The sequence below is a fragment of the Thunnus maccoyii genome, chromosome 11 (assembly GCF_910596095.1).
Source record: "Thunnus maccoyii chromosome 11, fThuMac1.1, whole genome shotgun sequence".
Lineage (NCBI taxonomy): Eukaryota > Metazoa > Chordata > Actinopteri > Scombriformes > Scombridae > Thunnus > Thunnus maccoyii.
The window spans coordinates 12,959,031-12,984,034 of NC_056543.1; the positions used below are offsets into that span (position 1 = coordinate 12,959,031).

General features: G+C 39.0%; 1 protein-coding gene across 1 annotated transcript in view; it reads right to left on the reverse strand.

The window, feature by feature from the left end:
* LOC121907099 (ephrin type-A receptor 6-like) overlaps positions 1-25,004 on the reverse strand; it is a 191,604-nt gene that overhangs the window by 8,169 nt on the left and 158,431 nt on the right. Inside the window, exons 9-14 of the mRNA XM_042426471.1 lie at positions 12,113-12,183; positions 9,463-9,588; positions 8,786-8,971; positions 3,985-4,046; positions 3,266-3,475; positions 2,398-2,547 (exon numbers count right to left, since the gene is read on the reverse strand). Coding sequence (XP_042282405.1) covers positions 2,398-2,547; positions 3,266-3,475; positions 3,985-4,046; positions 8,786-8,971; positions 9,463-9,588; positions 12,113-12,183 — 805 coding nt within the window. The remainder of the gene's footprint in view (positions 1-2,397; positions 2,548-3,265; positions 3,476-3,984; positions 4,047-8,785; positions 8,972-9,462; positions 9,589-12,112; positions 12,184-25,004) is intronic.

Genomic DNA, 25,004 nt, shown 5'->3' on the forward strand with positions numbered 1-25,004 from the left:
AGAATAGTGTTAAAACAATAGAATGACAGTGTCACCTTGGGAATACCGAGGATACATAAAATGCCTTTCTAACCAGTCTGCAGCAAAGAGATGGATTACCAACTTAATGCTACAATGTGAAACAGAGAAATAACTGATGAAGAGAACAAATCAATAAAGGAAATAATAGGAAGCATCATCTTATTTAAGGCTTTTTGTAAGTTTGTATTATTTCCCATAACATCCTCCTTGGATGTTTGGCGTGTATTGCAAATCAGTTTGAACTTGATCAGTATGCATCAGTGAATTCCCAAACATACAAACCTGAGCTGATGGTAAGTATTAGCCCCCATACAATAGATCTCTTTATCATATCTATGGGTCTGTGGAAAAGCAGAGAACCATGTATCTTTGTAGGGAGCTGTGATAAGTGGCTGACCAGGATAAGGTGGTTTTAGGCTGGTTGAGGCTGCAGCAGACTGCAGCTTGGCTGGCCTTTTGCCTTGGAAAGCACTTCTAAGCAATTCCCAAACAACACAAATCCTCCCCAAACCCTGGGACCTTAGTGAATGTGTATGTGTATGGGTGCATGTGAGTCTGTGTGTGCGTGTGTGTGTAAGGGGTTGAAGGGATTACCGTGGAGCTTTCACACTCAGCAGAGAGAGGGATGGATCTGCTTCCTCCATGGCCATTCCAATCCCTGACCACAGCCCAGGGATCAGCAGGTTGCTCAGCCACACTGAATCCACAGCTTTAAACTCCCCCTCTAGTGGATCAAAGTCCACTGAACCTCTGACCTTTGCTGCTCTTTTCCTCTCCCTCTCACTCATCATTTTCATCCTTTTGGTGAATCTCACCAGGATTTCTGTTTCCTCCCCTCTCTCTCCCTCTCTCTGAGGTCGGTTTTTGATGGGAGGAGGTTAAAGATTTTAACAGATCTAATGGAATATAAATGCAGAAGTCAATACTGATGCGTGTTGTCGTGTTCAGGTAAGAGGATCAGGCTTGTTAGGGGAATGTTTGTATAAGCATCCCCTAAGAACAATTAGTGAGATACAGTACTTTTGAGCATTTCACTTAAAGTAACAGCTCATTCAGAAATGAAAATAAACTCATTCTCTAATTACTTTGCTTTATTAGTTTAAACATTAGCAATATTTATATGTTTAATGCAGCTTTGTCAACCCTCCAAGCCAGGAATTGCTTCTCTAAACATCTGAAAAATGACAATAAAATATGACTAAAGAGCTCATGCAGGATAATCCACTTGTTTAAGACTGCACCATGGATCTAAATTAAGTCCATCCAGTGCTGCCCTCAATTAGCTATATAATTATTGTAATTACAGGTAGCCCATGCATAAAGTAGGAAAATTGGATGCACTGCAGCCATGGTAATTTGGGGGATTTATTTCATGAAGAAAGGTTTTACACATATTACACATGATGGATTATTTAAGGCTGATTCTGATAGATTAATTATCTTAATTGACTAAAAAATAAATAAAAATAAAATGAGATTTATAATTCTCCACCAGAATTGCATCCCTGACAGTGTAGAGAGGCATTTGAAACATTCTGACCATAACGTAGGGAGATATAAAGTAAAACATAATTTTATGTGAAAAGCAGCTCATAGTGACAAACCTCAGAGTCTTATAGCTTATTGTTTTCATTTTCCAGCCCACAGCTTTACTGTCGCTCTCACCACCCTAATCAGCCTTGTTTCCAGCCACAGCAGGCAGCTGTTAAGTGACTTTCTAATGATCAGAGGTGAGTATTTACCAGTTAGAGTGAGATATATAGAGTGAGGTATTTCCCTCATGAGTTGGTGGTGAGAAAAACAGTTAGAATAAGACTCGACACCAAACAAATAATAATGTTGCTCTGTATCTGTTTAAATAAGCAACTGTTTGCAATATCAACTTTTAATGTGCAATATGTCAGTAATGTGTTTACACTTTGTCTTCTGCTGCCCCCAAGTGGCTAAAAATCAGTTAATGCAGGTACATTTACCTTGGTTAGTGGCCTGTTAAAAATATCTGGTTGGATTCTTTCTGGAAGAAATTAGAATAATTTATATTGAAATTGTATTTAATTTACTTGTCAGGGACCTATGATACTGTAACTCTATAACATACCATTTTCTGAAATAGCCACCATGTGTCTACTTTGTTTAATATGACTAAAAGTGTCTTGAATATATAACAGATTGCAGCACATGCAAGATTTACAAACTTGGTAGCAGATGATTTACGGATTAAGTCAACAAGTCCTCAGAGCTTTGTGATTGAAGAGGGAGATAATGAGGTAATCATACAGACATCAAAAAGATTAATTTCATGGTTCTAACGTGCAGTTTCAGATTGTAATTTTATATGTACTGTATTTTTCCTTACAACATGAATACAATACTCACATCCTGATTGGACATCTCCCAATATGGCCGCTCTCCATATGACATCACTTCCCACATAACAATGCCATAGCTCCACGCATCACTGGCCGAGGAGAACTTCCTGTATGAGATGGCCTCAGGTGCCGTCCATCGGATGGGGATCTTACCACCCTGTTCACACACACAAAATATAAATAAAGGCACACACACACACACACACACACACACACTTTGCAATTCTGCATCCTTAAACCAACCAACATTTCCATCTTTATCGCCTTATTTGCACCCAACCTAACTTCGCCTTACGTCTCCTCTCCTCTCCACTGGATTTCAACCGGACTCTTGTGGAGCAGAAAGCTAAACTTGGAATCATAAACACAGCAATTCCTCCACACAATAACCTCAATACAGACCAGGAAATGGAGGTCACTGTGAGCTCAGACAGATTTACAGAACAGCGTCTTTTCAGGATAAGAGTTTTTGAAGTTTTGCTATCTATAGCAGCTTCATCTTTCACTGGATGAGAGAAGGCAAAAAGAAAAAATTGAGACAGTCAGTCTCAAGTTTGTCCTTCCACCTTGAAGGTTCCATATTCAAGATGCTATGTCCATTTTCCAGAACTGCTTATCATTGTTCGGATGGAAAAGCAGTGCAGTGCAGAGTAACTAAAACTAAAAAAAAATAGGTTGATGGCTTCCCATACAAGTTCAGGACTAAGTCTGCAACACATATATCTGCCTCAAAAAGCAAATGGAAAATTCAATCTAACCCCAGACTGGTGCCTGCACTGAGGAGGTAAGGATGTGTTTCCTGTTATGAAATAGAACAGGATTCATTCAGCTTTGTTAAAACCTTAGAGGTTTGAGTTTTAAGGGGTCAGGCGTACCGTTGTGGTGTAAGCAGCCTCCGGGTCATCCTCCAGGACTCGGGACAGGCCGAAATCTGACACTTTGCACACCAGGTTGCTGTTGACTAGGATGTTTCGAGCTGCCAGATCTCTGTGAACGTAGCCCATGTCTGACAGATACTTCATGCCCGAGGCGATGCCACGCAGCATGCCAACCAACTGGATGACAGTGAAGTGGCCATCATGTTGCTGACAGGGAGAGCAGGATATGGAGAAAAATTAAATGACAGAGAAGGAGTCATTGAAAGAAAAACAGAGACAGCACACACAATGGGAGAGAAAAAGGTCTATAAAGATGGATAGCAAAAACAATACAACAAAGGGATGACACTGACAAAAACATAATGGTATGTATTGAGCAATAGATATTATAGTGAAATACTTCAGTGGTTTTTAGACAGGAAAGAAATTTGTTTTTTCCAGATCTAAGCTGGCAGTTTATTGACAGGACTGCAGTAAATATGGTCACCATTTCAGCTTCTTTGGAGCCAAAACAGAGATGAAGTTGAAGTGCCTGCAAGGCTTTAAAATGATCTGATTAACAAAGGCACGCAAGGGCAGTCTTGTTTTTACAGACTAAGGCAAAAGCCTTCATATATTAAGCTTTTCTTTCTTTGTTTGTTTCCCACATAAAATACCACCAGAGGCCAGAAACAGACACGATCTCACTTGAGTTGTCTGGTCACTGCAACACTCACCCTTAGAAATGAATCCAGTGATCCATTTTCCATGTATTCCACCACAATCATCACAGGTCTGCCTGCAAACACACAAACACAACACACATCCTTTATTTCTTTAGATATTGTTTTCATGATATTACACTGAAGGACAGTCTGCACTGGAGGGTAAAAGACAAGACAGAAGAGATGTGATAGAACTGGAATAAGACTAACAGTGCACCCAGTATGCCACAACCAGCGTCTAGGAAGTCAGTTTTATTCTTTTTGAATCAATGTCTAATCATTTGGGAGATCGTTTGAATATTTGTTACCAAGCAGAAACAAACTCAGAAACAAAACCCAGCTCGTCAGCTTTTCAGAGTAACCCCAAAGAACAAGGATGATGGACAAAAAAATAAAAAAATAAAGTACTTTTTTTGCAATTATATCCATCATCTTAGGGGCACATTATGCCGAATTAATTTGAATTTTTGAACCAAAACGATAGCACACACATTTTTGACAATTTATATGCAAAAGGCCAAAATCTCAAGTGTCTTTGCATGTTATCATTTACTATGTAAGCACTGAAATTTGCCGAGGCAAACAGACTGAATATCAAAGGTTAGTGTGATTAGGTCATAAAACTATTAGCTGAGAACTTCAGAATTCTCCTTTAAAAAAACACAAAATAATATCTGGAGTCATGTAGGGGACACATTATAGGCTCTGGTAAACACTGGCTGACAAAATCGCACTGTAAAAAAAAGTCTGGGCTTAAACAGCTCCAGGAGGGGAAAAAAGCAATAACACTACCATCCTCCCAGAGTGTATGTGTGTTTTTGTGTGTGTGTGCCACTGCCAGACTGAGAAAGAGAAAAGGAGAGAGGTTTGGGAAAAAACGCACAACCCATCAGCAGTTGATTGATGCATAAAGTCACTCAATTCATGAAACTTTTCCATCTCAACCTGCCAAACCGTACCTCCTCACTATTCCGTCCATGCGTGACATAAAGCATTAGTTAGAAAACAGGTGCAAGCACATTTTCTCTCTCCAAATGTTATTGTTTCCCCACCGAGGATCCCTATCGTGTTACAGATTGACTGGTTTACAGCTGGGAGCCAGTTGTCCAGACCTGTGTGCTGGTGAGCTGTAAACCATTCTGAGCTGCTAGAAAGAGAAATAAATGTCTTACTGTGGTGAAGCAACACCATCATATAGCACCTCCTATTTAAGACATTTTTTTTTTCTCACATAGGGATGCGAAAACTAACACGATGGAAGATGGAGAAAACTTCAACAAAAACATAACACATCCAGTTTGAAATAACCAGGTTCCTTCAGTTCATCTGAATGACTTTATAGGATGGAGGGTGTTTTTACAGATGGTGCAACAATAGTGAACTTGTTCGACATCACTGCCTTCTTTAAAGAAATTAAAGGCCAATCAGACACAAGGAGAAAGTTTACAGCTCGTGTCACGTCACAACATACTTTACTTAAATGGCATCTGTCACCACTGCTTCTCTGCATCACAAATGTAATTTTTGATAATTGATGTAACAGATAGACAGCCAATAAAAATCACACTGTTAGTGATTGATTAAGGGACCACAACATCTAATTAGTGAGACAGGATATAGCAGGTGAAGCTGACTGACCCCAGAGAGGCTTCTGTCGTATTACAGCATGAGTGAACAAATAAAACTATAAATTAATATATAACACAAAGACACAACTCATTTTAATTTTGTGTGCTATATGTTGTGAATGTAAAAGAAGATTTTCATTTTTGTGACTTAAAATGCACTGTGGAAAGCAAAGTGATGTGTAGCCGCAGTTGAGACTGTCTCATTCACTGAGTGGCAGACAGTCCTGCATGTTTACCAGTGAAAAGTTTAGGGAAGCTGCTCTTTCAGAGATGGAGAAGTTTTTGAAATCAACCACTTAGTCCTTAGTTTCTCTTGTGAAAGAGAAATTTCACTTTTGTGTGGCTTTTCCAAGTATGTTTCTGGTGTAGCCTCTTTGCCTCTCCATCCAAAAGAGGCAGCAATAAGACCATTTGGCCCATATTCGAAAACAAATCACTTTTTTAGTTTTTCCAATTGGAGTCATCTGGGACTGTCCAAAACATGAAAAAACAGATGGTGCAAGCCATGTTCATTTGGACACCAAAAATTTCAGTGTTCTACTGGATTGCCAATGACACATCCTTTACTGGTCCTCCTCTGCAGTTCACAACTAATGCTAAACAGCTGCAGGTGAAAAAGCTTCATGTTATGCACCTTCACAAATGATGGCTGCATGTTGTGTGTAATGTTTTTTAATGAAAAGCACTTAATAAATGGTAGGAATGGGCATTTTCACATTCTGAGCGATAATGAAATCTCTTGCAGTTAAGGAACAAAACTAATGAACAAGCGTACTGTGGCATTCAGAAAGTGACACAGCAGCTTAAAATCAGTGCACCAACATTTGGAGAAATATTGGCTGTGTTTATGTGCATTTCAAGAAGACCTGAGTATTTTTAGCATTTTAAATATACGGATGGATAGATGAGTAGAGCCTTACTTACTTTGGACAAAAAACTTTTAGCATTATATCCTTAAATTTGCAAATACTCTCTTTCCTCACACAAATCCAGCAGGGGATAGATGATAAATTATTTGATCAAGCTTGGCTTTCCAGAGCCAATTAGCGTGGTCTGGAAACAATATGCAGTACAGTCCATGAACAAAAACAAACACACCTGTTTACCAAAGTCTATTGTGTCACCTGTTATTTCAGTGCAGGTATAGCAGTCAGTCACAGCACAATACTCTCCATAATTAGTCTCTGAAGAACAACAGCAGATGGAGGGACTGAAAGATGGAAGGGGTGAGTGAAAGACAAACAGACAGAAAAAGAAAGATACTCTGAATTAATGTCTCTCTGTATACAAAGCCCTATTGCCAAGGACAAATGGCTTCTGATTGCGTGATTTTGTGCACATTTTATGTGTATGCACTGACAAATATGCAGTCTTTTGATACGGTCTGCTTTGATAAAGTCCTTCTTTATAAACTCCCATGACAAAAAGCTGGTAAACCTGATTATTTCTTCTTATTTTACATTTACTCCTTTTTACTAAATATGTCATGATTCTATTCTTTTATACAATATATACACACATAATATAAATGGTGAAATATATTTCCTCTGAACAACCACTCAAGCAAAATAATAAAAGTTAAGAGTTAAGTTAATTAAGAGTTCAAGGATTTATGAGGATATTTCATATAATATAAAACTGATTGCAAGACCAAAGAAAATATGAAGAACTCCACAAAGGGGTCAGATAGTGGTAGTGGTATTAGCTTTGAGAGAGGTGTTATTCAGAAATAACAGACCTTTGAATGTCTATTCAGCACAGCTACCAGCCAGTCAGTGTTGGTGACCTCTGATGTGATGAAAAGTACTTTTTCACCACAGAGACTCAAAATGTTTTCATTCTGTTACCATCAAGTGTCTTATAAGACACATCATCTTAGTTTTGTCTGCGAGTAGTACTTTAACTCAATAGAGTCTATGATAGTTTCAACAGCTTTTTATGGTGGACTATGTAAGTGTAAGTAAATTTATTGGTGCAGAATATCTGCAACCAGCAGCTTTCATGCAATAATGGCAGTATCAGTATGAGTCTTGTCAGCAGGGTCAGAGCTGAGGAGTGTCCTCTATCAAGATGCAGCGAGGGGTTGAACGTCTTCAGGGGACACATTTATATTCACAGCGATGTCTCAGTTTATGCACCCCTTGTAAAAACAACCATATGTTGCGCCGGGTGAGCCCCGTAAAACAGAGCTCCTTAACAAGTCCACACTCACACACACTCACACACATACTCACACACACACACACATACCTTGGATGGATAAAGCAGATTCCTGCACAAAAATGGAGCATTAGAACACAACCTTGCATGCATTAAATAGAAACACAAACATGCACACACACTCATACAGTCATGTAGAGGATAATATGAAGGATATTCTACATATTGTACAAAGATACCACGGATGCAAGCAATTCACCGACACACACACACACGCAGGTAAACATGTCCAAAAGAAAAGAACGCTGTGTGTATGAACAGAAGAAAGTCAGTTCAGTAACCTTGTGTATGCCAAGAAAGTGCATAGTGAGTAGTTATTGAATACCCATAGAAGTATTTTACAGCAATTTACTGTTCAAACAACCAAAAGCATAAATGTATCCATCAGACTGTCTGATGGGTAAAGAGACAGCATCTTCAAATGCTCTTGTTGCATTTATTTAGCTTTTAAGCAAAATGCTTAATGTGAAATGCAGCATTTGGGTCGCTGCCAAATGACAAAACTGATGGGAGTGATTTGATAGAGAAAAAAACATCTTGAAAACGTTTATATGACACATTCTCACAGTATATCTCACATCATGAGTTACTGGAATCCTACATGGCGAAAATCAACACACATATGACAGGACTGTATAGCAGCCAACCCCTTGTTGTTAAAAAAGCGTCAAACAAATTCACACTCAGATTTGGCAGTAACTACATGAAAATGTGAGGTAATGATGGATTCATCCCTCATGTTTAGAACCAAATGACATGTCTGTATCTGTTTATCTATTCTTACTACGTGACTGGATTTTTATGGCTGGTATAAGCAGCGTCGTAGAGCTCTATATACTGTGAATCCAAATTTAAAAGTAGAGTCAGACCCATAAGTAAGTAACTTTTTGGCTGTTTGTACTGTTCATCTCATCATGTTGGCATCTCCATAATTACAATTAATTAGATCACACAATCCGTCTTACTTTTTGTGACCACGCCCTCCAGCCTGATGATGTTGGGGTGGTCAAACTGGCCCATGATTGACGCCTCACGCAGGAAATCCCGCCTCTGACGTTCCACATAGCCTCCTTTCAGTGTCTTTATTGCCACAGCGATCTCTTTCTTTCCTGGTGTTCTGAGGCGACCGCTGCACACCTCGCCGAACTCTCCTGGACACACACATGCACACACACACACACACACACAGTAATGAGTCTATCAGCACACTCAACACCTTCAGTAGGCACCATAGTGAGCCACCTGGGGGCAGTGTTGCAGTTTACATCTACACTCCTGAAATATTGCCTCTGATTAGTTCAACTTCATAAAATTCTCTCTTTCACCTTCTAACAAAAAAAAAAAAAAAACGTTGACGTGGATGTATTCTTACACTTTCTTTTGTTCTCTAGGCTTTAATGTTCCTACAGTGTGAGGAGAGAAAATGACAATGAGGCACTGGGAGATGGAAAAGGCGTTCACGGCAATTATATGTGCGGAGTGAAAATAGATCATCTCCTATGGCCCATTTAAAGCTATTGTTACTCTAACCAACATGAAATGATCCTCTTTCGCCCATAGAACAGGCACAAATCAGTGAGATACAAGAGGATGAGTGTGTAACTGTGTGTGCAGGCCTGTGTGTGTGTGTGTGCGTGGATACCTGCTCCGATTACCCTCTCGATGCGGATGCGGGATGGGTCTATCTCCTTGGTGAACTCATGAACAGCCTGTGTGGGGTCTTCATATGTGTCAGGGTCCACATAGGTCTTTATCCCAGGGAAAGGGACTGTGGAGACAGAGAATGATACAGACACAATGAGCTGGTGTGTGTGAGAGTGAGTTTTTTTAATATCTTGATGAGGCTGGAGGGTAAAATTAACCATCATTTTAACATAAATTGTGATTTTAAATTAAACAGTGGAATACCTCCTCTGATCTGGAAAAAAAAGACATTAGCATTTGATTGAAAAATCAAATATCAACCTATTTGTGATTAAGAGAAAAATCCCCACACAGATAGGAAAGCAAATAGATGTAAGCTGATCTTTAGTATATTTATTGACAAAATAGCCAATAAACTTCCAGCTACAATAAGCGCAGCTGCTCAGGACACAACTCCCACCAACATGAATAACTTGTAACTCCTTAACATCCTCCTGTTGTGACTGAAAGAGCAAGAAAGCTAGCAGAGAAGTTAAAATACAAAAAAATGTAACAGTTTCCACTTCATGAAAAAATAATAGTGTTAAATGGATTCAAGTTTGAAATATATTTAAATGAGCATATCTAGAGCATAATGCTAGGAGTTGAGGGGGCACTTGAGATCATCTGATTAGTCTGAAAGGGGATGTTAGACAAAAAGAGGTTGGGAACCACTGCTCGACTGTTTAAAGGCAAAAAAAGCCCTCCATGCCCCACAAAAATGCTTCTTCCAAAAAAAAAAAAAAAGGATATGAAGACACAATCACACCAAGTCTTAGACAACACACCAAACAATACACCAAATACAGACATACTCATTTAATGTATTTCTATTAAAACTGTTTTTTTCATATTATATCAACAGTGCATCATGGGACATTACATAAACAAATGAAACAATGATTTGGTCACTCTTGAGACAAACGGTTATAGACACATTTTCCCACTACTATTGATTATGAGCTGGGGGGCAATTAGATGAGTTATTCTGTCTGATGTTCAATATCTCCTCTCTAAGAAAGAGTGAGAGTTAACACACTTACACACTCTGACACCAAAGCACACACATACACACACACGCCCGATAGCTCACTCTTCAGTCTTTTACTGAAAAACAAGTCTTTAAACCGGGGCAAGGCTTTAGCCCTTACTTAAAGCAAGTATCCACCCTGCTGAAGTGTCCTTGAGCAAGTCAGTAAATCCTTAACAGACTGCTGCTGTTCATGGCGCTCATCCTGACCTCCCAGTAGAGGGAGAGGAGGAGGGGGAGGGAGGGAGGGAAGGGGCTAGACAGAAGCTGTGTTTCTCCTTTAGCGATCAATACAGTATCACAACAGCAACAATCAGTTGTCTCTGATGCATGAACCGACACCAGCAAAACCCCCAAAACTCTGTCCTCCTCTCAAAGCTTCTGCTCAGCACCATAACCAATGCTGAGAACTAAGACAAGACTCAGGAGATAGAGGGTTTTGAAGACCAATATTTTAAGACTGAGCAGACATACTTTCCAATTTAATATATATTTCTTCTCTCACCTTTTGCTACAGTATTTGTCTCTGTTCCTCTAGCCTCAATCCAACTGTCCTCTTAAAACTGCTTCACTTCTCTTTGTCCTCTGCTCTCTCCCTCTACCTGTCAAACCAGATTGCCCCCACCCTTGTTTCTCTCTCCTTTCCCTTCCAACCTCTTGCAATTTTCCTCAGTCTTTGTCTTTCTGCTCACTTTCAAACATCTTCCTATTTTCACCTTACAGCTCTCATTTCAATTTGTGTCTTTTCATGTTAGGAATAAAAAGTTGGGTATTAAATGACAGCAGAAGAGACAGATAAGTACAGGAGTGCAGAAGCAGACAGCTAAGGAATGCGGCTATGTAACCAGATTAATAAAAAAAAAAAAAAAAACTCATGTAGAACATCAAATGAAACCTGAGGGGAGGTGAGTAGGAATGCTAGAGGAGGAGGAAAGAAGAGGAAGGAGAGGAGGAGGAGTGAGAGACAGAGAGAGGAAGGAGCATGGTGGTTCAGACTTCAGAGAGATGTTTTTTTTTTTTTTCTGTATATTTGTCTGGCATCAAATTCTTCAAAACTACTGCTTCACACAGTATAAATACCACAGTGGGTACTTTTATTCTTGCTATGATTTTTTAGCAATGTGATGGGTTCTTTCCCATGCAAAATCCAAACATGCACACACACAGGAACACATGGGAAATGAGCCATACAGCAGTACGGTCGCATGTTGAATGCAAAGAGAATCGCATGTGGCTAGACCCGACAAGCTGCCAACTGTACAGAGGATCTCTCTTCTGCTGAATGCCTTGCTTATTGGCAAAGACCTCTGAAAAAACCTGGTGCTTTCTTGTCAAATGTTTGGGCGTTCTGGCAAAAGTAATAAAGTCAACACTTAACATTATGAAATGTGCCAAACTGATATCGAATATGATTAAAATTTGACTTCTCCCACCATCATCACCATAAATATGGAGATTAATTATTCTTTAATCAATCTTTTTGCAACATGTTTTTTTTTTTTTAAAGATCAAAATCAGGGTCACAGTGAGATAAATATCCGAAACAATAGAAAAGACAGAAGTAGGCTGACGGATTTACCGTGTCCATTCTGATAACTGGTCCTCCTTTTATCCTCTGAGGTCATCTTGGCCTTGATGTACCACTGACACCTGGAAAACACAGATTGATGGACAGAGTTAAAGGGATCTTCCTTAAATGTGCAACAATTTTACATGGGATGTCAGAGAGCAGGGGATAGTAAAACCAACTAGGACACATGCTGTGCATGAGGAGGGCCCTCAGGAAGTCTGGAATTAAAAGTTTGATTTCATCAGCACTCATGAATAAATTATTAGTGTTGTCTAAGCAAAAAGTTTGACATTTTTTGTGTGTCTTCAAGACTATGCACTGTAACTTTTGCATGGACAGCAGTCATTGTGGTCACATGTGGTAATTGCAGGGTGATAGCATAGAGGATTTCCCTTCACTTCCCAAGATTTTCTTGAGCCAGCTGCTTTACAGACCATATCATCAGAGAGCGAGTGGAATGGGACCACAAGCAGGAAACCACAAACATGTCTCCTGGTGTGGTATGTTTCTTTTTATTTCTTTATGCTTTACATCTGTGATAAAACCATTAAAACCACTGAAATGTTTTTTCTGTGATGTGCTAAAGTATAGTGTGAAAGTAGCCCAAATACAGGTCTGGGTCTGGAGTGATTGATAACTAATTGATCATCATCTAATTCATCATCAGGAGACGTGGGAAAATTAGATTTTGGTTACTGACAGCAAGTCATGCAGCACTTTAATGCTTCTTATGTGTATATTTATGTTGACTGGTGTCAACATAAAGAGCTAGTTCAGGAGGAAATATTATTATGAGCAGTACGAGCATTATTCAACTGCAAATTGACAGAATGTTATGACATTGACCTGAATAACAGGTAGAGACAGGATGAGAAAGAGGCATCTTGTACAGCAATATTGTGAGAACACACTTTACATAAAAACAGACACAAATACCATCAATGTTATTATTCCACCTGTGCTTCTCAAGTCAAAATGTCTGCAGTGAAAAGGGTCTATTACTGTGGGAATCGACACGTCACAAACTTTTTAATGGACTCAATTAACTGCCAAAGTCCATGTACTAGCACAATCACATGCTGACATGCATATGTATTACCATGGTTACCAAATAATTTGCATAAATATATATATATGTATCGCTTATACAAATCGCATATTATAGGAATGCCTCCAGAACAGCAGATGTATTTAATAGCAGTTTAGCTTTTAAATTTATGCTAAATCACAAGTTACTTTAATAAAGTACTGTGATTGTCAGTTTTCAAGAGAAATCCTCATTTTCTCAGCCTAGCTGTTTAGTCTGCACAACAACTCGATTAACAGCTTTAACATCAGTCCAACAAACTGAAAGAGAGATGCTCCTGGTTTTGTTTAAATAGAACGAGTTAGGTGCGAAAACACTCTTACACAGCAGTGTCTAAAGTTAGCTAACGTTAGCTAACATTAGCCACCACATACTCTTGGTTAAGCTATACCAGACCAAGTATGACTGTAGTAGCAAAACCCCTGAATATACTGAATTCAGGAACAATGTGTTTTATTGCTTGTGAATTCAACTTTTCATTTGTAAGAGGAAGAATGTGTTATTCCCCTTTGAAAAGTCAAAAGCAGTCTTGACTACTGCTAAAGTTACCCTGGTACTTACATCATGTGCCTAAGTGTGTTTTAAACAGTTAACCTTAATGACCACTACAGATCCACATTTTGATTCAGGTATTTGTACTGTAAATGTGTAGACAGAAGACATTTTGACTTGTCAAAGCAGGAAAAGCATAAACATTAATGATGGCTGCATCCCATTTAGCTCTGGTATTATGCATGCTCACCCAGTGACATGGCTTACTGGGAAAATTAATGGGACGGAGCTAGCTAATTACTAGTCACACATTACTAGTCACACCTGTGCTTTTCCTGCTTTGACAAGACAAAATGTCTGCTGTGAAAGGGGTCTACTGGATGTACTAAAACAGGAGGGAGGTCCACTGAAACCGCATATGCACAAGGCACAGATTTTCATGTTACATTGCTGCTTTTTCACATTCACAAAGTAAATATATGTTGATTTATTATTAATATTACTATTGTTTTTTATTTATACTACTACTACTACTAATAATAATAATATATTGATAATAATATTATTTATATCATTTTGCAGTCTCCTCTATGGATCATTCTGAATTAAACGATGTTTAGAGGATATCACATCCTCGTCTAATTAAGATGAACACCATCCACTGATGTGATGCACTGGCTGACTCACACAGCTAGTGCATTACATCTTGTGTAAACAGCTTGACATGGCAATAACACGGGTCACAAAGTTTTGTGTGAAAGGTTTCCACAGGAAGGGAAGGTTAAATACAGGTCCTTGATATCTCTGTGTGCGCATGTGTGTGTGTTGTGTGCTCCCTCCATGTGTATGTGTGTTGAGGGTAAGTTGTTGCAGTTAACAATAAAAGAATAAAAGAGTTTAGAAGAACTTTTGCCAGCTTGTGTGTGTTTCTTTTCACACTTCTGCACAGCACACATACACATGTGTGCTGTATGTATGTCTAACTTTTAGACATTTGCTGAAATGAGTAATAGTCTGTTTTTTCTCAGGAGGACAGCCTCACTGCACACTCACATACAAGGCTGCAAGGCAGCAGGATGTCAAATTATACCGAGAGGTATTTCAACAACCTCACTCTGCAAAAACATGCTAGTTTGAATGAAAGAGTGGCACTTACAGTAACAGTTTTATGAACTGTTGGAATAGAAATGTGCAATTTGTAATGCAAATGTGTCAGTAATTAATAAGTTCGTATGGGATTATGGGAGGTTGCTGAGAGGCCATATTTAGAAATGCAGCAAAGATGGGAGAAAGAGAAAGAACAAGCCGGCAAAATAGAAACCAAGTGAAGGAGGTACACAAATATCTCAATCAGCTCACAGAAGTTTCAACATTTCCTGGTAAAAATCCCACATTGAACATGATAAAACACCAGAGCAATGAGACAGAACTACAGCTACTACAACCAAAAATTGCATACAATAAAACAAAACAATATTAAAATGTTGATTGATCATTGATTTTTTGAATCAGCTGTGTTGAGCAGTAAGAATTTGGTCTTGAATTGGGATAGATAGTTCACCAGTGGTTCACTTCTGCAGCAAACCAAAGGATAATGCACTGATAAACATTTCTGCAGAAGCATACACAGGAACAAACAGATTCACTATTCTTGAGATAATGAATGATCTGGAAGGTCTGAGTCAATGAGAAAAACACATTAATCAACTTAAAGGAAAACACATTTTTTTCCCCAAAGAGAATGAAATATTTTTTTGTTTTTCCGTAGCACATTACTATAGCAGGAAAATACTTCTGCACCCACTAATGCAAAAACTCTGTCGTTCTCCTGTGTGTGTGTGTGTGTGTGTGTGTGTGTGACTTTTTTCCATGAGAGTTTATCATCTGGGAACTGAGAGACCGAGAGACAGTCAACAACTGATAAAGAGCTGCTGCCAAGGAAGTCTGAAAAGAGGAGAGATTAAATGGCAGCATCTGATTTTATCCAAAAAGAAGCTTAGATGTTACTCTGAAATCAGAAATGAAGAAAATACAACAAACAAAGAATCACACCTAGAGCTTAAGTAATATCATAATGTTGCATAAATAAAAATAAAGTTTAAGAAATCAGTTTTTTTCTTCAATGAAAACAAAGACATTGTAGAAAATAATATTATACTGATGCTATTTCAGAGCATTTGCATACTTACATACACTGTTTTGCTGCAGAATGAATGATTTCAAGCCAATGGTATTTTTTATTCATTGTGTTTAATTTAATAATTGATGCGCACTTTATTTCTAATACTGAGCACATTTTTATCACACTTTTTTCTGTTTATGTCAAAACAAGAATTGCTTGATTGGAAACCCAATTACAGATTGCTTAAACAGTCTGAAAATAAATGAAAGGTCCACTCCAGAATAACACATATAAACATTTTCAGATTCAACGTCAATTTCAGCAGGATGACCATACAGTTAAAAAAACAAACAAAAACATTTCAAGATAAGATGCTATGGTTAAGGTTTAATAAGATTAAAGAAGCAAAAACAACTTGCAGTTTGCTTAAGGACCTTCATTGCCATGGTTTTAATAATAACAACTTTGTTACGGTTAAGGAACTGTGTCAAAATTCATAGTTTTGTTGACCCACCCATCCACCCTGACGTTCTCCCTCTGCGGACTTAACTTCATGACACTGGTTCCTCCTTTGGTCCCAGCAGACAAGATTATACCTACAGCTCCTAGACAGCTTTTTCACTTGAACTTAAACTAACTTTAAGACATTTGCTGAAAGGAGTAATACTCTTTTTTTTCTCAGGAGGACAACCTCACTGTACACTCACACACAAGGCTGCAGTGCAGCAGGATCTCAGATACTACAGGTCCTTCTACCAAAATGACAAAATATTGTAGTCCCTTTGTCAGTGTCTCATTGTCTCAGTCACGTTTTCTCATCTGCCACCTCTATGGTTCACGTTTGGTTAAGTCTCGGCAACAATAACTGCTTAATTCATGTTAGAGGAGGTTGGTGGTCATGTTAAAGGTTAGGAAAACATCACCGTCATGGTTAAAAGCAATCGATTACTGGTAAGAGACAGGACGTCAACCATGATCTAACAAGTCACACATTTTGTTGACCCAGCTATCAATCATAACCTACTCCCTAAGATGGTTTGCAATGGTAAAACAATGCCATACTAGTTCCACATCTGGTACTTAGTACATCAATTACTCTCATGACTGCTTGAGGTTGCTTGTCAGAAAAGCACAAGGTCATTTGGAGTATTTAAACAAATGAGCAATGCTGTCTTTTTTTTTGTGAGGACAGTCTCTCAAATATAGTGTAAAGAGATTGTACTGTTGACTACAAACTGCATATTATAATTATCACAACAGTAAAATACATGCAATGCAGCAGACACAGAAGGTTCAGTATTCTATATTGACTTAGACCTGTACAATTTAATGCAATCCAATAAACTGGAGTCATTAAAACGTGAACTGAATTACAATTTGTACTTTTAGTGTGTCATTTTCACAGGTTTAATGACAGAAACAGCATTTTCATGGGAACATCACTATGACCCTTAGGGCATCTACACTGATATATATATCACTTGGTGGTGGGAAGAAGGAAAATATATGTCTTTTAATAATTTGGGTGAACTCACCCTTTAAGTCAAATGTCTAGCCTGATGTTCAAAGGTTTTAATACCAGTGTGACATCAGATTTAGATGACACATGGATGTCAGGTGTATGAATGTTGAAGACATGACCACCAGTGCTTGAAATTAAAGGGGAACTTAAAAAAGTTGTATAGGGAGGTGCGTGAAATCTGATAAACTGCCTCTAGTGATGTCACTTAGAAAGAAGTGAGGTAACCAGACCTCTGTAGATAACTCCTATTCTCTGCTGAGGCTAGCGGCTCAAGGCTACATTAGCCGCTACTAGCATAATACCCCCTCATCTTCAACTGGACTGTCGGTGTTCAGGTTGCATTGTGGGTAAAGGTAGGTGCCAAGTCTTGACAAGGAAAAAGAATAGTGAAATATTTGGTTCTGCTGCATCAATTTTGACAGTTAATAAAGCAACAACTGTCCATAATGTTATAGAAGTGTAAATTGTTGAGGTACTCTTTTAATTAAAACCTCTTCTACCAATTGGCCAAATGTGGGTCACATTTCTGGCTTCATCTATTAAAGTAATGGCTTTATGTCATCAGAAATAGCTCTTTGTTACATAAATGTTCAGTAATGAAGTGTTACAAATGGATTTACATTACCTGCTACTTGGGGTCTGAGAGGTCGCATTATCACTTCTGGAAAACAGCAGTGAGATTGAAAATAATATGAAGGAAGGAAGGTGCTCCAAGTTCTCTCACAGGCTGCATCACTGATGGATTTTAAAACTTATTTTGCAGTAGAGGGCTTAATTAATGACCTTGAGTGCAGGGGACACTCACTTCCACTACTAGATCACCTAATAAATTTTTATCATATTTCATCATTTATTAGATAGAATTCTGCTGCCTATTTCATTCAGTCCCATAGTGCCCAAATGACGACTTTAGGTTGTGACTTAATTCCTATCAGCTCACATGCTGAATGTGAAGCATTTTTCTGGATCAGCAATCGGCATGAGTAAAGACTGATAACTTTGGGAGGCAGTTCAATGGTCTGATGATTATTGTAGTTTCTTGCTGTTTTCCTCTTTTTACCCACTCCACAAGAGGGAACAAAATCAACTAAGACACCAAAGTATTTTGTGGTTTTGCTTGACCCTATCCTCCAACAGAGATCATCAGAGATCTCTTCAGAGAAGAGTCCTCTCACTGTCACTGCTCCAGACAAGTCCATCTTTCACCCAGCTCAGCACATCCACACCACTGAAGCCCAGATTAAGGATGCTATCTCCCTTCTGCTCATGGAACTGAAGGATATATAGTGTAGAAACAATCAAAGTTGTACACAGACATCTTTAAAAATTAAGTATATTCAGCAGGAGACAAGGATGTCACTACCACAAGATCATTACAGCCCCAAATGAACTTAATAAACAACAACTAAGGGGCAAAATAGGGAAAAAATGTGCTACAAGTTGAAACTACTTGAGTCAAATGACTTTGTGTAAGATGTGGCATATAGTTATATAGTTCTGATAAATGCACTGTACTGTACACTTCCAGCCAAGTATCCAGAAAATGTAATTATATTAGATGCGATGCAGATATTTTATTGGATACCAAAACAGAGCAAAAATGAGAGTAATGGACTTACATTTGTGAGCTGGCCACAAACACTACTTCTACTGATTCATAATGTTACTTTGTGTCTACTGCATGTGTAGTACACCGTTAACTGCCAGCAAGTTGGCCACATAAACTTAAGCTGGAGATATAGTTTGGTCATGAATGTGACCTGTTTAATGTTTTTTAATGTTTGAAGTTAGAAGTGCTGGATGCCCTTTGCTCCTTTTGCATTACTTACATTTGATCAGCATCCACATATTGCTGTGCATGGGTTTTCTCAAATTTTCTTAAAGAATACATTTCCTTTGTCGGGAGTATGAAGTGTGGAAAGGATGCTGTCTCAGTAACTGGTCTAACCAAACAAAAGCAACCTCCACAGACTAGTAGGAAGTGCTGTATGAACAAATGAAATGACTAAATGATAGGATGATTCATGACACAAAGCAACTACTTCAGACAAGTTGACCAAGGAGTGAAAATGCCCACACCATACTAGTAGAGAAAGTATGTGTAAACACTCGCTTGCACGAGTGTGTGTTGGTTCAGGTGATCACATGTGAGCCTCCCTCTCTCTGAAGATTTAACATAATCCAGGTTGCCAGATTAGAGCAGGTGTCAGAGCCGCTACGAGCCGCAGGTTGCCAGATTGGGCTTTGGCTAAGTGAAGTCTGTGGGATCCTGGACACTGATAGACAGAGCAGATAACATGGCGGGTAACACTGGCAGAGAAGAGAAGAAGGGGATTTGGAAAGCTACTGTTGACCTCTGCTGATGGGGTCAAGCTGTTCATTAAAGAAATGGTGGCATGTGCCTTTATCAGTCTTTTCCAGTCCCATCCTCTGATCCCCTTTATCCGCCTATCCCTCTGTCTCAGTGGCTTTCATGTTGAAAAGAGGCTGCACACACAGACACTGACACACACAAGACAGTTATCACACACAAAGACCTTGGCTTCGTCCATTGCTCTCTGGCGTGCTGAGCATTGTTACAATACGTATTCAAACACACATATGCATGAGCACCTCACACCCACCCACACACACACACACCTCAGTAAAACAACCTTGCCCAGAGCCCTAATCAAAGCATCACTGTAATTCAAACTACTCCTCTCTTGCCCTTACATCCCTCACAGTTACTTCACAACGGGAGATCTCACTGCTGAAGAGGCTACAGAGGGGACAGAAGAAAGGAAGGATTGAAGAAAATGTGAAGAAACGGATGCAAGAGTTGCAGAGACAGACAGACAATTCAAGGATAATGAGTACACACATAGAAAAAACTCTTCAGCTAGACCATATCTGAGTATTTGTGGCAACTGCATATATTTTCACTTCAAATTCAACAGGAACAGATGCAAACTTACAGTGGATGTAAATTTAGGACGCTTTTTAGAGCAGCTGGGACAAACTCCTTGTACAGAAAGTCCTCTTTTATCCTCATTTGTGTTGTACAACCTTGCATTTATGAGAGCTGTATGACTGAAAGCTCTCATCTTTCTAAGGCAGCACAAGTACATTTGGAGCTTTTTTAAAACAGAAAGAGAGTCAAAGTCCCTCCTACACAGGGCAGAAGGATTACAGATATAACAGATTGCGATAAAGTCTAAAAACACTCAAACTACCGCTACTACTGCTTTTAGCTGGATTCAGGTAAAAAAGGTCCTTCTAGTGCAAGAACACAAAAAGCCTAAAGGGCTTTGCTTTTGCTCTTGCACCTGGCATATGTGTGTGTTTTTAATAAATAAAACAGAAACACACCCTCCTACACACACTGGGATCACAGCATAGAAATAAGAAAAATACTGTAAATCTGCTGCTTCTAGCGGTTTTTTAAAAAAGATGACAGACATGAAATCCACTGACATCAGAATCATTCCAACTGTAAAGGCCTCCACACTGAAGTGGTGCACCTTATCTGTTAAATAAACCAATCCCATACCTTTGAAGTGCACTGCTCGCTCATTGAAATTGGGCTCTAGATCCTGGCTCCAGAAAGACTAAAGGGCCATATTTATGAAAATGCAGGTTTGTGCTGTGTTCATTAAATTTGTGCCTTAAGCAATCACCACTTGGGATTGTATTATTCTCATTCTGCAATGAGAGCATTTAAATAACATCACTTGTTACAGTATCACCAAGTTCAGAAAGAAAATGATTATGCAGTGATGTAGTGTGTAACAATGTATATGTTTATTTAGGCTGAAATTCAAATCCACTTGTGAATAACTGTCTACTATATTTTTAGATTTTTGCAATATCCTCACTCTTTCTGAAACCAGGACATCCACATATATTTAATGCATATAAGAGTAGTTACTCCAAAATAATGCAGAGGGATATTTCCTCTTTTAGGCGTTTAAGACCATAGGTGGTGATGGAAAAATTGTGATATAGGGACTAATTGCAGGGCTAGTTGGTGAACTACTGTAGTTGTCCAGCATTTAATGGCTAACACAGTAGCCAGCCAGGAACAAGCTAGCACCAGTCAGTTGAAATCATGATCACAATAGCTGATAATAGCTCCCTGAACTAAAGCGCAATAATGCTGCTAATGGTTTTGGTTAATAATTTCAGACAATTTATTCAGGAGATATGTTTGTATGTTCCAGCAACTATTAACGAGCTTGATGTCATGCAGACAGAGCTAGCATCTGTGACCATGAGGATTATTTCGCCTGAAGGGGAGCTGGCTACCCTGAAAAGTAGCACTACGTAAGATTCCACCGTCCTCTCCACCATGCAAGAAAAACTGTTGCGTTTTGAATGAAAAATAGCAGATTTGGAGGGCCGTAATAGAAGGTGCAACATTTAGGTTCACAGTTTCCCGGAGAACATGGAGAAGGATGCTCCAATTATGTTCCTGGAATGAATGATCCTCTTATGGTTCTTGAAGCACCTGTGACCCGAGATTGAGCATGCCCACAGGATCTACAATGGTGGCCCCCCTGAAAGAAGGAGAACGACCCCGGGCTTTCATATTTTGCTGCTTACATTTCTTCACACGGTAAGCTATCCCCCGTGAGGCGAGGAAACACCACCCTTCTGTTGGCAACCGAGTGCTTCAATCTGCCGCTGATTTCAGTGATTACACAACTAAAAGCTTCAGAGTATTCTCATGCGCAATAGCTTCTGCACGTGAAAAGGGCACTGGTGCTTTCCTGCTCTGCCCTGCCACTCTCAAGATTAAATCTGGACATGCTGTTTACCTCTTTGCCTCACCGGAGAATGCGGAGCAGTTTCTGTCTAGTTATTTTGGTGGTGCCACGGATGATGAACTGGTGGTTGAGCCATCTTCACCAGCAGTGACACCTTCATCGAATCATCCAGACGACCCTCAAGATGGCAACGTTTAACAGCTTTGTGGACATGGGCTCACGACGCAGGACTAGTTGACCTGTGGCACCTGATTAACCCCTCTTTGAAAGATTTTACCTTCTTCTGCTTGAGACATAAAACCTTTTCTAGAATGGACGACTTATTTGCCTCCCCCCATCTTTTTGATAGCATTGATGTTTCTTTGCTGCCCATAGCTCTCTGCGACCATAAAGGCGTCTTTTTCATCACTTCACTTAGCAAACTCTACTCTTGTGCCCCTAGATGGCAATTCAACACACCATTTCTGAAAAATGATGACTACTGTATGCAATTTAAAGAGACTCTCACAGAATTTTTTGTTGACTGATGTAGACTCTGTTGAAGATCCCAGAATATTGTGAGACTCAGTTAAGGGATTTATTAGGAGCTATACCACTCTGTTTTCATCTAATTTACCTCTCAAAACTGGAATTGAAATTAAAAAATCTATATACTTCCCTGAATGTCTCACTTCAGTCTAATTAGACTGAACAGTTAGATCTATGGCTGAAGGTAGTTAAAAAATAAATCAGTTCTATTCCTAGATAGCGCTCCCAATTTTTGCACAGGACGAGACAACACTATTACTTCCATGGCTCTAGACCACTTACTGGCTATGAAAATCCGTGCCAATGAGCAATTTGCTGATATCCCATCTATCAGAACCCAGCAGGAGCAGATAACAACTGAGCCTAAAAGGATTAATGATACTTTCAGATCCTTTTATTCTGATCTATATCGATCAGAAGTAACCTTTGATAAAACTAAATATGAGGCTTTTCTCAGTGAGTTGGACTTACCGCATTTAACGGAGGCTGATTCCAGAAAATTGGCTGAGCCTCTTACTTTGGGAGAACTTAAAGATGCAATCCTTGACATGCAGAGGAGTAAGGCAGGAAGTCTGGTGACCTCATGTAATTCCAGCATTGCTCCAACCAGCTTCAACCTGGTCTAAACTACTAAACTAAACTTTTAAATGCTTTTGGTGTAGTTTTGATTAGATTCCTCCTAATTTTTGACAAAGATATTTTTGGAATATATTCTTGAATATTTCCAGTAAATGGTAGATGGATCCATATCTTAACAACACTTTCTGTTAATGGGAGGTTTTTCCCTGCATAAAGTTTTATCATCATCTTTTCTATAACTCTTAAGATGTTTTCAAACCTATAGTTTGCTTGCTCTGGTTTCTTCAAGTGAACCAAAATGCATCACTGAAAGCCACGTGAGAATGTTTATTCCTCACTGGTCAGATGTGTTTAGGGCAGAAACAAGAGCATAAGCACAGTACGAAGGTTTTGAAGAAGATCTTCTGGCCAAATGCAATGTATTTTGTTGCACTAGTGCAGGTCAGACCTCGATTAATTCTCTGGCAAGTTGCAAGCAGCCATTGATTTCGCTCATCTGTACCCCAGCTGGCAAAGCATACCTGGCTATGGGAGCCGTTTAGCTCAAACTTGCAGAGTTTGCCACCACAAAGGAACCGCTCCAGAATTTGTTTGGGACTGGACTGCTTCCTCAAAGGGTCTGGTTATGGTAGTTTTGGTCCACATCCGAGTACAATTACTATGTTCAGAACTGTCCAAATGAATCATACCAAGGGGGAAAACAAAGTAGAGTCTGATTCAACTGGACTAATTAAGGCAGGTTTTGAAAACATCCTCACTGACATCTATGAATGTCAGTATGGACGTTTTCTGTAGGATAAATGGTTAATTTGAGTTCCTCCTCTCCACTGCAACCTTCCATTTAAATACACCTGGGTTTTCTGCATGTTTTCAGAGGCAGAGAATTTTTATGCAAATCTGACCCTTGCAAGCAATGTGAACCGTTATAAATGCAGAGTGTGCAATTAACCATGCTTGTTATATATGTTCCTGGTTTTGTGCAATTCTCCCTCAAATGAGTCTGAGTTCACTGTTCATATGTGGAGTATACCTCAGTCAGCAGGCAAACGGTGCTTCAAAACAGACAGGAATGCCTGATAAATAACACGCCCAACTTCTGGTGAGACGTATGAGAAACGAGGTACAAAAGACTTTGTGAATGTGTCTGTCTGTCTGTATTGATGTGACTGAGTCAATGTCTCTAATCTTGTTAAAATACAAGATCATATTTTTGTCTAGTGTATCACACTCAGCTGTCGGGTTGCCACATGCTTGTACAACTCATCTCCCACTAAGGCTAAATAAATCCCTTAGTTATGTGAATTTAGGTTTTCTGGCGGCCAAATTACAGCAGTAAACCTAAATTCAATCTTCAGAATGTCCTTACAGAAACCTAAGTGTGATGTGACACAATATTTTCATAACATTGTGTTTTACAAATGATTGCACCAAAGGAGAAACATTTGAAGCAGCAGCAGTGTAGACCAGTTCAGAGAGGCTGATCTGTTACTGACTGGATTTAATTTATTCACAATAATGGGGACCAGTCACAACACAATAATTTCTTTAATGGTTCCATTTCCATCTTGTGTAGTCGGTGATTTACAGTACAGTAGTTCACAGTAGTTAGCTTACCATATGTGAACACTTAATTTTTGAATTAACTGATATGAACTCCTTTATTATTGTTTTATATGGTCTTGAATGCAATTGCTTTAAAAGGAGTGCTACATAGTTCTATTATTCTCCACATTTCAAAATGAGCCCTCTAAATAACTATGGAAAAATAAACAAAAATATAAAAAGAATGTGTAATATGTGAAAAGGTCCTTGAATTTGTGGTT